Source organism: Idiotropiscis lumnitzeri, chromosome 7 (genome assembly GCF_059441095.1).
Source record: "Idiotropiscis lumnitzeri isolate Australia: NSW breed Sydney's pygmy pipehorse chromosome 7, RoL_Ilum_1.0, whole genome shotgun sequence".
Lineage (NCBI taxonomy): Eukaryota > Metazoa > Chordata > Actinopteri > Syngnathiformes > Syngnathidae > Idiotropiscis > Idiotropiscis lumnitzeri.
Genome location: NC_142397.1, coordinates 7,338,370 through 7,352,155, shown reverse-complemented (window position 1 = coordinate 7,352,155; position 13,786 = coordinate 7,338,370). Strand labels below are relative to the sequence as shown.

At 41.9% G+C, this 13,786-nt stretch overlaps 1 protein-coding gene across 2 annotated transcripts in view; it reads left to right on the top strand.

The window, feature by feature from the left end:
- Positions 1-7,354: 7,354 nt before the first annotated feature.
- dscaml1 (Down syndrome cell adhesion molecule like 1) overlaps positions 7,355-13,786 on the top strand; it is a 94,645-nt gene continuing 88,213 nt past the window's right edge. For both annotated transcript variants that reach the window (XM_088300452.1, XM_088300450.1), the window contains exon 1: positions 7,355-7,629. In XM_088300452.1, coding sequence (XP_088156578.1) covers positions 7,587-7,629 — 43 coding nt within the window. In that variant the 5' untranslated portion in view covers positions 7,355-7,586. The remainder of the gene's footprint in view (positions 7,630-13,786) is intronic.

Below are 13,786 nucleotides of genomic sequence, written 5' to 3'. Positions count from 1 at the left end.
GTCACCGGGATGAGCTTCGTTTTGACCAGCTGACTTGTATTATCTCGTTGATTGGCATGGAAGGCATTATGGCGTTGAGGGACAATTGTCATTTTGAAATGTAAATATGCGGAGAAGGGGCGTCGTAAATGACATGTTGATTTTTTTTTTTAATCAAGCTGATTGTCAACCGAGAAAAGTTTTCGTCACAGCCGCATGTCCCGCCCCTAAACACATTGTTGGTTTTTGATTGGGCTACACCGCTCGAGAAAAGCAGTGGGGCTCGGGACAAAATGGATTCTCGGGGTTTTGTCAACTCACAAATACCGCGAGAATTTAGTTTGCATGCAGACAAGGTTGTAGGTATGGGTTTGTAGTTGGAGTTTCAAATCATTGTTTCAAACCAAGATTAACATTTTAACCAGCGGTTTATTGTTCCGAATTAAAGTTTCCTAGGCCATTATTAGAAGTTTGGCCAACCCCTTCCTATAAAATCTCAAAACATAATACTTGACGTACCTGATGCACAAAACAAAAATGTCTTTGTAAGAATTGCAACTTATACTCAAACCTATTTAGTAGTTTGCACATCTGCCTCAATTCTGGGGTTGAGGATTCGACCTTGTGGGGAAAAAAACAAAACTGAGTAGTAACAATCCTGAACACAAGAGGACGCCCGAAGACCAGCGTAGAAACGGAAGTGAGTTGATGTTCTTCTGTGCTGTGGGACATAACAGGTACGACTAAATTGTTATTTGTCATTACCGCTTTGTGTTGCATTTGATGACACACATTAATTTGATGATACAGCTTAATATTGTCGATTAGAAAATGTCAGAAAACAAAGTTTTGCTTGCTTAGTGTGGATTAGTTTTCATTACATTGCAATGATGTTATTTACTTGGCTCCAAAACTTTTCTTAGTACCCTTAAAGGACACAAATTATTTACAGGAGCGCCTTGCGCTCTAACTAAGATGCTAACGTAGACGTAACGTCATGCTTACAATAGACATTTGGATGAAAACACTTATCGGACGTACCTACTAACAAGCAAATAAAAAATGACGAAAAAAACTTGTTAGCGTGCGTCGAAGTGTGGCTTTTGGTTGTGACGTCATATTCACACGACGCTGTACTAAGTAGTTCGTTTTGCTGGTTTCCTAAGCTCGTCATAATTACAGTTAATATTTGGGTTAAAACACTTACAGGTGATAGATGTGCAACAAATGAAAATTTTTTCGCAATTAATAACCTCTAATTGTCACAAGTACGGTAAATATGTGCGTGAAAAGTACTTCTCGGTCATAAATGTAAAATAAAACGAATGATAAATGCAGCGGCAACTTTAGGCGCAGTCACGTGATGTGGGAACACGTACAGTAGACCCCCGCATACTCACGGTTTGGCCTCAGTCGATTCACATTGTTGCAGTTTTTAAAAATTGGTTTTGGAAGTATTTTAAAATAATTTTTAATGTAATTGTTACCTCTTTTTTTTTAAAACCCTGATTTCCGTAGAAAACCCTTATTGGCGAAGTATCCTATTCACCGACCAGCCTTTCGTATCCTTGTCTAATAGCGGATGTCCACTGTGTTCTTGTTGATTGTTTGTAACCTCAAAATATCCTTACTGTACATTTTTGTATTAAAAGCACCAAAGTCATAAATGTAAAACTGAAATTAAAAAACGTCAAATACGGCAGTCACTGAGCGTGCTATCTTGTGCCGCAAATGACAAACAATTACGCCACTGAACAGACAAGTTATTTGTGTATGAAAATGACTGGATGGGAAAAGTTAACATCTCGCCTTCCCATTTTCCCAGTTGGTTCCCTGAGGCTTCATCGGATGATCAGCTGCTTTCCATACGGGCTTTAGTTGAGGTAAGCATTAGAAGCCATTTAGCACTGATAACATCACTCCGCAAACACACAATCACAAGGAGGCACACACACACTACTGGACAGGTGTGAGAGCGCAGAACGCTTTGTCTTCTCAGAGCCATTTAGACTGGCAGCCGTGCTGACAGAACAGACAAACCGTATCAGAGTGAGTGAGTGAGGGAAACAACCGGTAGAAAGAAGTGACATGGTGTTTTTTTTTGTTTTTGTTTTTTTTAAGGCAGCCTGAAACCAAAACTACTCTTTTTCTTCTCTTGACAGTTGTGAAGTGATGAGAAATGTCTTCTATTAGATCATATGTGCAGTTCGCAGTGTACAAGCGTTTCACTAACTTTTAACACTAAAGAAACACCCCCCAAAAAAGGTTTTGTCACCTAAAATCTTTATTATTGTAAAGAAGTCGCCATTTGGCTTCCTGGCATTTTTTTTTTGTCACATGGTTCAATGGAATCTCATTTGAATTGTCATTTTTTTTAGTTGTTTCATCCATATGACCACAATCATTTATTTCCTCCAAAAAATGTTCTGCCCTCATCGCTGTTGCTTTGTAACAGTAACTCAACTCTTCCCATCGTGTTGTGTTGTTGTGTGTGTGCTTGTGTGAGTTTGTGTATGGTGGAGGTCACCTGGTTAAGCGTGTCAAAGCGTGGGAAAGCGATAAGATCAGAGAAGTGCGGCTGAGGATAGCAGCTTTGCCCTCAGCCAAGATCTACAACGTCTTCCCTTCACACCTGCCCCCTCTCTCTCTTTCTCTTGCGCTCTCTCGGTGTCTCTCGCTCTTTTTTTTTTTGCCACGCTACCAGAGCAGAACGATGACGATATCCGTTTCAAAACTGCAGAACTGACAAGCGTCTTTGGCTGTTGACCATGAACATCAACTCACTCAGGTTCAAATATCACAAATATGACACGTTTTAAATAAAAACAAACCCAAATAAACAGGAATGTTTTGGGAGATAATGGCTGCCTAATTAGGCTTACTTATTAATTTCCATACATGAGTACGTCGATAAAATGTGAATTTTTAACTTTTGATTGATTGAAAAAATATTTAGATTTCCAAAATATATTTTTGGGTTATTTTATTAATGTCTTCATTCTTTACTAAGCATATACCATAAAAGCACTAAAAATTGCGACAATTATAAAATTAAATAATAATACCAAAAATGTTACTTTTTTTAATCTGTGCCACAAATGGTTTATGTTTTGGTTTGTTGGGTTAATCTTATGCAAAAATAAAGGCAACCATGAATTATTATGTATTTCATTTTTTTATTATTATTTTATTTATCAACTTCAATTTGAACTGTTAACTGTTATTATTATATTGTCAATAATAATTCCAACAAGTCGGTGGCCTTATCTATTTTTTTTATTCTAATTTTCATGAAACAATCATGTATAAACAGCACTACTCGAGCACTGAACGCATTTAGACAACTTTACATCCCGTATCCTGAACAAACTTGATTCATTTCCCTCTGATTGTCTAAAATATGCCCTAATTCATGACTTCTGTCGGTTACCGTGCCTTTTTCCTTGAAGGTGTGTGAGAAAGTGTGTTTGTGTGTCACTGAGGGGCGAGAGCAGCGGGTTAGTCCCACACAGCAACGCCTCCGCACTGGCAGCCATCTTGGAAGCGATGGTATTGCCCTGGCATGTTGTTTTTGTGTGTCTGAGAATGTGTGTGGGCGTTCTCTCCGTCTCCAATTCATGTCGTTCCCCGTCTGCAGAAAAAAACAATTCTTCCCCTATCTCCCCGTTGCTCTCATCAGGCAAGGATGTTTGGCCGTTATTTATTTATTTATTTTAAACCCCTTCCCCTCGTTATGCACCCCAGCTCATTTGAATGAATTAACACGCCTTCCCGCGTGCACGAAGAACCTTCTTTTCCGCCTTACACGCTCACGCGTACGCCGCAAGCGTCACGCATGCTTGCTTCAAGCTTCGCTGCTCGCCCGCCCGTTAATGCGCTGCAGCAAAGTGTGCGCCGTTCATATTTGCTTCATGTGGAGCCTCGTTCAAAAGCGACGCCATGCAGATTTGGCTAAAAGAGGCTTTTTTTTTTCGCAGCTCATCGCTTCCCTCTCGAAACAAACGCGAGATTCTTGGCTTTCTAACGTCGCGCGTTACATGGCCGCCATACACTCGTCGTTCCCAACCATGTGACCTTGCCAGGAGTCACGCAGGCGTCCAGTGTGCCCTCTCCCCGATTCTGACCTTGTTGAGGTATCGTGGGCGCCGCGTGCATTAACGCCGGCTACATTAGCGCTAATATGATCCTAGCGTGTTGTCGGGGCCTGAGGGGAAGCGCTGATTGTCTGAACATTAGCATCCACATTAACTTGTCTCATCACGCTCGCGTCTTCGCCACCCTGCCCTCCTCAAACAACCCTCCCCTCCCTTCTTCTATCTGCATCCCTATCTCTAGGCAACCAGCGATGGCGCCACTGATGGAGATGAGTCACTTTTTTTTTTTTCTCGGTGTAAACCCGGCCTGGGCCGCAACACTCCTCGGTGACACTCACTCGAGCTGCTTGCCTTTTGCCAGTCCCTATGTCAAGCCGTATGATGATCACTGTCTGCCAGAGAGTATACAACCTGCTTGGTGCTGTCAGGCCTGCTCACGTCAGCCCTTTGACCAGCACGCTGCCTCTCGCAGCGCTTGCCGTGCACAGTCTGCCTTCCTGCAGGGTGCAGCTGAAGGTGTTGTCAATGAGCGAGAGAAGGCGAGCGCATGATACTCTTGACATGTTATGTTACCCTCGAATTTGTAAACAAGCGCGTCCCCCTCGCTCACCTCAAACTGGAGGCTTCTTTTTTTGCACTAGCACTTTTCTCACGTATCATGGAGAGGGGCTATTTTTTTTTTTCATTCAGTTCCGTGCATTACTGGAGCTAAATAATTTGCCTGGAACCAGGCCCTAAGGATTAACCTCCCTCCATTCATCCATTATCTGTTCCGCTTCTCCTCACGAGGGCCACGGGGGTGCTGGAGCCTATCCCAGCCGTCTTCGTGCAGTAGGCGGGGTACAAAATGATAATTGATTATTTTGATCAATATTGTAATCACAATTACCGTATTTTCCGGACTATAAGCTGAAACCTTTTTCCTAGATTTTGAACCATGCGGCTAATACAATGGTGCAGCTTTTCTGTGGGTTTTCCTTTCACCAGTAGGGGCGCTCTATAGTTCAGAAAATACGCTAAATAAATCTCTATTTTAAAAAAAAATTTTTTATTTATTTTTATTTGATTTTTTTTTTCTCTTGGGTCTGTTCTGTTGTAATTAGCAAAGTTGTTGCGGCTTATATACGGGTGCACTTTATAGTCCAGAAAATACGTTATTCATCATATCAGAGAAAACATCAGAATCTTGATTTTGCTTCTTTCCAACAAACAGTATGTAAACTTATTTCAACACCACAATTTATTTTTTATATGGCTTATCATTTTAGAATAAATTGATGAATAATTTCTATAAAAAAGTCAGATCTAACCAAGATTTTTACATTAACAGAAGGCTAATTCCTAATTGCGTAAACATGCTATTATCTTGTTTCATGTGAATCAAAACAAGTCCAAACATTAGAATGTGATCCCTGTCACTCGCTTATTTACGCAGCAAAACAAAGATTTAAACATGTACAAAGCGCTTGATTAGTTATGCAGCCACAATTGTAATCATGCTAACGTTTGTTGAATTGTGCAGCCCTTCCTGAGACTGTTTTCATAAGTGAAGTAAAATGAAGCGCAATACCAGGCTGCAACCAGCAGAGGTGCTATCACTCCACTCACTCACCTCGTTGACGTTTTGAAGAAGTTGTGGGTCTGCTGGACAGTGATGGTGCGTGCGTGGGTGTATGTGTGTGAGTGCATCTGTGTGTGTGTTCCACCTGTTACATAATAAAGAGTGGAGGCAGAGTGTGTTGCTTTTCCTGCCACACTGGAGCGGCTCTTCAGTGGGAGTGAGAGAAGCCACAGCTCGCCTCAGCTCTCTTCTACGAGCTGGATTTGCTTTTTGTGCGCGAGTGTGTCATGTGTGTTGCACATCTCAAACATCGCGTTTCACCTCAGATATAAACAGAAAGTGATAGGGGGAGGCTATGCAAGGAGTCTCTTTCAGTGCAGAAGCTTGAAGAGGCTTTCATTAAAAATGAATGTGCGAGACAAAAGGAGTTTACGCCTGAATGTCGATACATATGGAAGTGTGGAACTGCCATTGTGGAGTAAACATTTTTGACTTCAGCTGTCATTCACAGTCATTCAATTGTATTGACTGACTCGTTCAAACTTATTGGAAATAATCACAGGCTAACTGCTCAAATTGATTTGACCAAATACTCTTGAATGACTTTACCTGAACTTTCGAATGACTTTGCAAACTTGTCCGAACAACTTTACCAAAGTCGCTTGAATGGACTTTACCAAATACTCTAGAAGTGATGAAGCCAGAGATTTGGTCGTTGTTGTATATTGTTATATAGATTTATATGTTGCTTGCAAATATGGCAAGAGAACCTCAATAGAAAACAGCAGCATATAAATCACAATTGCAATATTGCGGGAAAGACATCAAACACGTGTCACTTTCCAACATTACAGTATATTGTCATTTGTCTTATATACGAAAACAGTCCGAGGCATAAAAAAGTTGGGGTGTGCTGTACTGTTCTGAAAAAATATCAATAACGTTATTGAATCATCAAATTAGCATTGACTAAAAAAAACTTGAGTCTTTCAACCCGTACGTCTTATGTCAATGTAATGCAATTCAATACTCACTTCTGAATTAACAAATTTACTTAAATAGCATTTAATGACCTTTGTTATTAATAATTAAATATATGTGGAGATGCCGATCATGCTAAAGATTTTGCACAATGATTGCAAGCAGATCAATCGAAAAAATGAAACTTGAATTCTATCAATCTTTGAAAGTGTTCTACAACAGTCCTAGGAAATCACAATGTCTAATTTTTGAAAACCCTTCTCTTGTGGTCCTTGGGGGCGGCGACCTCTGCGTTTAAGGGTCCCCTGTGATGCCAATCGCGGCAATGCATGTTCATGTGCATATTCATACGTCTGGATAATGAACATTACAATATGATGTTAAGTGCTTCTTGTGCACAAGGGAGGGAGGCAGATGAAGAAATGATCGCATTTTGCGAGTCCTAATTAAAAAGCATGTTTTTTTTGTGAGCGCAAAATATGCAGTCCACCTGTTCGTGTTCCATTGACGCGCAGTCTCGTCGCGCGCATAAAAGAAAAAAAAGTGAGAATGGGATGATTTCAAACAGACAGCAACAACTTGTAAATTATTTTAACTGATACGAAAGCATGCGTCACGTGCGCGCCAGGCACCTTTTTTTTTTGTTTGCGTTCCATCCGCGATGCGCGCGTCTAGTTCGCCACATCTTGATTAGGACACCGGGGGTGGGGCGACCGCGCTCCGTCCCGGTAAGGGGAGGAGAGAACAGGCAGCAGAGGCGGTACTTACTCCACGGTTGGTTCGCGGCGCCGGAGAGTGTGCGGGACCAGGGCTGGAGAGACCTGCCGGGGAAGGAAGCATCAAGCCAAGAAACTAGTCCAGTCCAGCACGGAGCCTCGCCCGCCTGGCAGACTTGCTGCGCCGTGCGCTCTTCTTTTGGAGGGGGGGAGGGCTGCACCACATTCCTGTGAACTATAACTGCTTTGAATGGCATGTGGCTTGTAACTTTACTTCTGCTGTATTCTTTGCAAGAAGGTAGGCCAATGGAAATGGATTGTGTGTCTCCCAAGTGTTTGTCTGCACGCTCCATCTTTTCTTTGCATGCTGAAGTTCTCCGAGCGCGTTCAGAATGGGATCACTTTTGGAATTGATGCTGATCTGCTTTGACAGAACACTCCCAAAACATGTAAATGCAAATTGTATTTGGAGGTTAAACTGTCAACTTTTCTTGATGTTTTGATGCATGGGTGCTCGGGTGCCTCTTGCAGCTTTTTTTTCGGGTGACATTGATTTAACCTGACGATATGAAGTCAAGATGGCGAGAGAAGCAAGTTGAGAACACAAAAATCAATGTACACTTCATTTGGAGGAGTGCGTAAAAGGACCAATTGGCGCCCCCCTAATAAAAAGCATGCATCTTGTTCATTTGGCAAAAGACAACGACCATTTGCATTTTTTGAATACAAGAGGGTTTCGCAAATAAAGAGGCTGTGAATAAGCAGGGGGAGCCTGATAAAAAAAAAAAAATCACCCGGAGGGCGCACGGTTTGATTGTCCAACCGTGCGTGCTCCACGATGCCTCCGCTTTTGGGTGTTTACGCATGAGAGTCTAAATGACTTGGTGTTTTTTTTTTTACACTTTTAAAAACAATCTTATCTCTAGGGAGAACAACGAGAGGAAAGGTGGGGCTGCTCAATGAGCGATTATTTTCGACATTAAAATTGTTCTTTCCAATGCAAGCAAGTGCGGAAAATGGTGCGTAAAAGCCATGATTGTGTGTGCGTCCATGCAGCAGCGGGGTCATTGCGTTTTGATGGGAGCTGTGTGAGCTGGTTAGAATTGAATCATTTTTTCGAAGATAATATGATCATTAAGAGACTTTTAAGTTAACATTTATTGATTAACAAGCAAACGTGTATTAGGAGTGAGTTTCATGCAAATGCGGTCTTTATGTGCCCTGCACTAATTATTCATCCTCCATTTTATGTGGCTCCAGATTCCACTGATTGGCTCCGCTCTAAATGCCGCAGATGCTTCTTGCTCGTCTTGAAAATCAAAAATGTAAATTTTAAGTGATCCTGTAGGCCCCTCGAGGCGTGTGCGCTCGTGGAAAAAGGACGCACGCGTTTAATAATGAGCTAAATTTCGGCAGGTTTTGTCTCTACGCACGCCTCGCATTGGATGTATTGAATGTCAAATGAAATTAGATATGGGGAAAAAATGTAATTAGTTTTTGTAGTCTAAAGAATGCGTGTATTGTGGTAAGGTCCTCGTTTATGGCCTTGGCAGTGCCCTCTGCCACGCACGCAGGCGGCAATCGTGTTTGTTTCTTTTCAAGGTGTGTTTGGATCATACACACTGTACATCAGCCCCGTCCCGTGACTGTCTGAGATGTACATCGTGTGCGCGTGTGTGTGCGTGCGTGGAGCAAGGCTGGGGGCGTCAAACAGCCACTGGAGCGGAAAGAGTGCCTGAGATGGGCGAGATGGCGATAACGCAGTGGGAACAAACTTCCATGTCAGTTTTTTTTCCAGCGACATCTTCCACTCATTTTGCACAATTCCGCTGTCTACATGATCTCATGTGCATTCTGTGCGCTTGCCTTTTCATTGTGAATATGCTTTTTTAAAATTGTACGGATTAAATATTTATTTTTGATCATATCGGCATCCTTGCTCGTGTAAAGATGCGTTGGTGTTTTTTTTTAACATTTATATTTAGACTCGTAAGGGGTGGATGCTTTGGGGCCTGGCAGGCCACACTAGAGCCCTAATTTTACATATAAGACATCTTAAAGTGCACTTACAATAAAACGCTGTGGATTCTGAGACTACTTATAAAAAATAAAAAACTCAATTTGGAATAAAATGTGTGTGCGCGTGTGTAGGCTTACGGGGGGGGGGGCTGCTCTTTGCCATAATTATTTCATCAATTGACACGATTCCGGTTCTATCCAGTCTCACTCAATAGTCCTTGTGAATGACTAAACTATACATTCAGTTTTATAATATATTGATCCTTTTTGTCCATTTTGTAAAGTATTCTACATTTACTGCATAATTAGAAGTCGTTTATATCACTTCAGCTGCAATGTCACGTCGTCCATCTTGTTTAAAACAATTCTCATTCCCTTCCTATTCGTGCATGCGCATCTAAAGTGGACCTGCGGTGTTTTCCACGCATGCGCTTTCGAGTGTCATAGTACTACAACTCATGAAAGAAAATCTCGGATTTCACCAGAACAAAAACCAATTTTGGAATTATTAGTAGATTGGAAATCAATTAATGTCATGACACGATAAATTACGCCCGATGTCACACGAGAACATGACATTATAAAGGCCCATTGTGTTGCAGCTGTCAGCTTCGAAAGAGGGAGGAGGGGTGGGGGGGGTGAGTGTGTGTGTGTGTGTGGGGGGGGTGCGTGTGCGTGCGAGAGAGAGAGAGAGAGAGAGAGAGAGAGAGAGAGAGAGAGAGAGAGAGAGAGAGAGAGAGAGAGAGAGAGAGAGAGAGAGAGAGAGAGAGAGAGAGAGAGAGAGAGAGAGAGAGAGAGAGAGAGAGAGAGAGAGAGATGTGGTGGATGAGCCACTCTCACTCAGTCGTTTCTGCTTTCTTGGTCAAGTGTTGGCACTCTCTACCCTGAGCCTCCCCCGCCGATTCTTCAATTAATTGCCAATATAAAATAGTTGCAGCTTGAGTTCAGTTTGTCGCTTGTATTTTCAAACAGGTATTTGCCATGACCTCTTAAACAAAATCACGTTAAATTTCATGAATTTTATACACTTGGTATCCCAATTCTGGAAATTGAATTTATGTGTCCAACGTGATACCGTCGACTTGTCGTTTTAATGTCCTGCTCGCGTCCGCCCAACAGGTTGTCACAAAATGACAAACAACGAACAATCACACCACCTCTTTGTGTTTTCCTGTTCCGCTAACCGGGAAGCGATTTATGACCACCTCTCTGACAGCGCTGTGGGGGAATAATAATAAAAATAAAAATAAAAAAAGAATATACACCTCTACTAATCCCGCATTCAGTTCAGCGAGAGAAATCATCCCTTTGAAGTGGGAGTTGTGAATTTTTTAAATGCTGAACCGGCTGCCTAATGTTTTACTGACACTGCATAAAGTGTTTACAGGGGTTGTTTACCACCGCCTGCAAATGTGTGCGTGCATGTGTGTGCGTGCGTGTGCATTCCTAATATTTCTTACCACAAAGGGCAATGTCACATTGTGCAAAATAATTTCCAGCATTGCCACCCAACCCTAATATATATCTATATCTGGAGCCATTGTGTTGTCAATGAACACTTGCTCAACTTTTTTCAACACAAATTTTATTTATTATTTTTTTTTATCCTTTTATGGTGGGCTGTTTTCTTGCATAAGTGAAATGCTTTCACTATTATTTTGCTTTTGTGCACGCTTACGCCTCACCACATATGGAAAACGACTTTCTTGTCCATGTATCTGTGTATTCTAAATGGACTTCTTGCACTTTGTGCATATGTTTGAAGGCATTCAAGAGTGAGGAGGAGGGATTTATTGCAGTTTTTCAATGCACGTGATGAATCACACTGTATATGTGTGTGTGTGCGTGTGTGTGTGTGAGTGAATGTAGATGAGACAGAAAGGCTGCATTATGCATAACGGCTCACCATAGGCAATATCCTTGCTTCTCCAGCATACATATTCATAGTCCATTTTCATAACCACTGCAAAAACAGAGAGGGGGGAAAAGTGCAAATATATTTGAGGCCACAGTGAACAAATGTATAAAAAAAAAGAAAAGCAAAGGTTAAAATAAATAAATTAATAGTTTTAAAGGCTCTCCCAGCGTGCACTTCACCTCCAATGAGTTTGACCTTCTTTATTGCAATCATGGCATTCGTGCTTGAAGAAAAACAATCAAAATAAAGTTTGGGAGTGCTCTACCTCTCACGGAGGAGGTGTGATGGGTGGGGGGGGAGCTCGGGGGCAATGCAAGGACATGTGAGGTCAAGTGTGAAACACGACGTTGTTGTTGATCGTGTTCCTTTGGAAGAGAGGTTCATTGAAATGAAAATGATATTCCTTATCAATCCGAAAAAACTGTTCAAAACACTGCAAACTTCTTAGTCCAAATGACACTTTGGAGACACTTTGTCGACTAAGGAGTCAATCAGGCCAGTCAGGGTTGAACGATTTCAGTTAGTTTCAGTATGTGATTTGTGATTGGATGAGTGAGTCAGGGGGTGGGGCCAATGGAATGAGGAAGATAATTGTGAGCATGTGACTGAGGGAGGAAAGCTGGCTCACGTTACCACTAGGCTTAATGACTTTGAAACAGGAGTTTCGAACAATCCCGAAAGCGATAAATCAATCTGATGAAAAAAAAATTATGGTAATGCATGTCCCTCCTTTCAAGACATTTTGACGTTCAGAACCTCACTTCAAGAAATAAGTTGAGATAAACAATTGTGATCTAATTTGGCATCGAGATGAAACGATACCCGAGTTCCCCAATTGTTGTCTCCCCAGACGACCAACTAAACTGTGTTTTTCTATTTTTTGCTTCAGGTTGACGGAATAGAAAGTTGTCATAATAATTTTGTTTATATAGTGTTGATGCCAGGAGGCATAGTTCGCGTAGTTGTACATATTTATGCCTTTCACACAGTTTACACAACTATGGTTCCGAACATCGAGTGTGAGTCATGTAAATCATGCAACAATGACACTTGAGTCACTGTTGCCAGTGGTACCCAACCATCGGGCGTGGCCTGGTTCCGGCCCGCAGGCCACTTTGGACTGGGTGGAGGTGGGGGCGCACAGATGAAAGAAAGAAAATGCAGTACTTCTGGTTCATTTAATATTTGAGGCTAAAAAAATGTCTTGTCTTAAAAAGTGACAGGCTTTTTCCGTTCCATCCATTTATGATGGACTCGTGACACGTGGTGCAACGGATCACCTTTGATCCGTACGGATCTAGCACCACGGTTCGATCTGGGCACGATGCGCGGAATGGCTGGTGAAAATAAAACTGCGCGATTACATTAAGGCAACGTGATTAGTCCGCAATCACTATAATAGCAGCCGAAAAAGTTGAAAGCCCACATGGATCACGTAAAGCGCATGTATGGGAGCATTTTGGCCAACTTGAGGTGAAACGAGTCCTCAAATTAATGAGAGATTTTCTTTGGTCTCTTGTCCCGACGCCGTATTACAGACAGTCAAAGAAGCTGCAAATATACTCAAGGAACACGTCGCCGCCGCAATGACTAACTTCAAAATAAAACTTAACAAATAATGCATTGAGTCATTATTGCCAATGCAAAAGCATTAGTATACTTTTACTTTGAAGTTGATCCTCGTTGTGGCGTAACAGTTACCTTGACTTCCGTTCTGACGGCTCGCATCGTCATCATCATCACCACAACGCCATCCCGAAATCACAATCACTAATTTAGAACGCTAACAAACCGCTAATTAATTACACCATCATTGTTTGACACAAAACAAGTCTCCGGCGTTAGTGGCTACTACTGGCTAGCTGCTAGCTTAGCATTAGCAACAAGTACCAGCTCCTCCCGCCCCCCAACATCGGTTGCTGTTCCGCAAAAGTTATGGACTTGTTTGAACGCGGCGGATAAAAGGTTAGGGACAACTGATTGTCGCGACACTTGATGATAAAAGCGAAGCGCAGTGTTTCTTTTATGTCTGACCTACAGTCTAATTTGCCAATCCGACTTTTATTTGATGTTTTTGAACGTCGAATGTTGTAGTTATGTCGCACTTTCCCTTGAGGCCCTAATGTGCCGAGGCCTCCCTACAGTGTGCTCGAGTGTGTGTGAACTCACTGACCTGGATTCATAGTATACCACAAAGCGATTAGCTTCGTCCATCATAAGCTGTTTGCTTTGTGGAGATATTTGGCCTTCGCCTTGAGCTTCCTGATTTTCTATTTTGGATGACATCACCGGATGGTTTATGGTTTGTTTAGATTTGAACAGATTATGGCGTTTGGAAGCGTATCATGGCTAAGTGCAGCAGCTGGACAAATCTGAGGGAGTTTGAAAAATGAATTACATGTCACCTTTCCTAGCTGGGTTAAGTTGTTTCAGTCATAAAATTCAGGGAGAAGCAGGTCACTGCTGTCACCTCTTTAAAAGTAAACTCCATTTCGTTTAAATAAATATCCAAATGGGC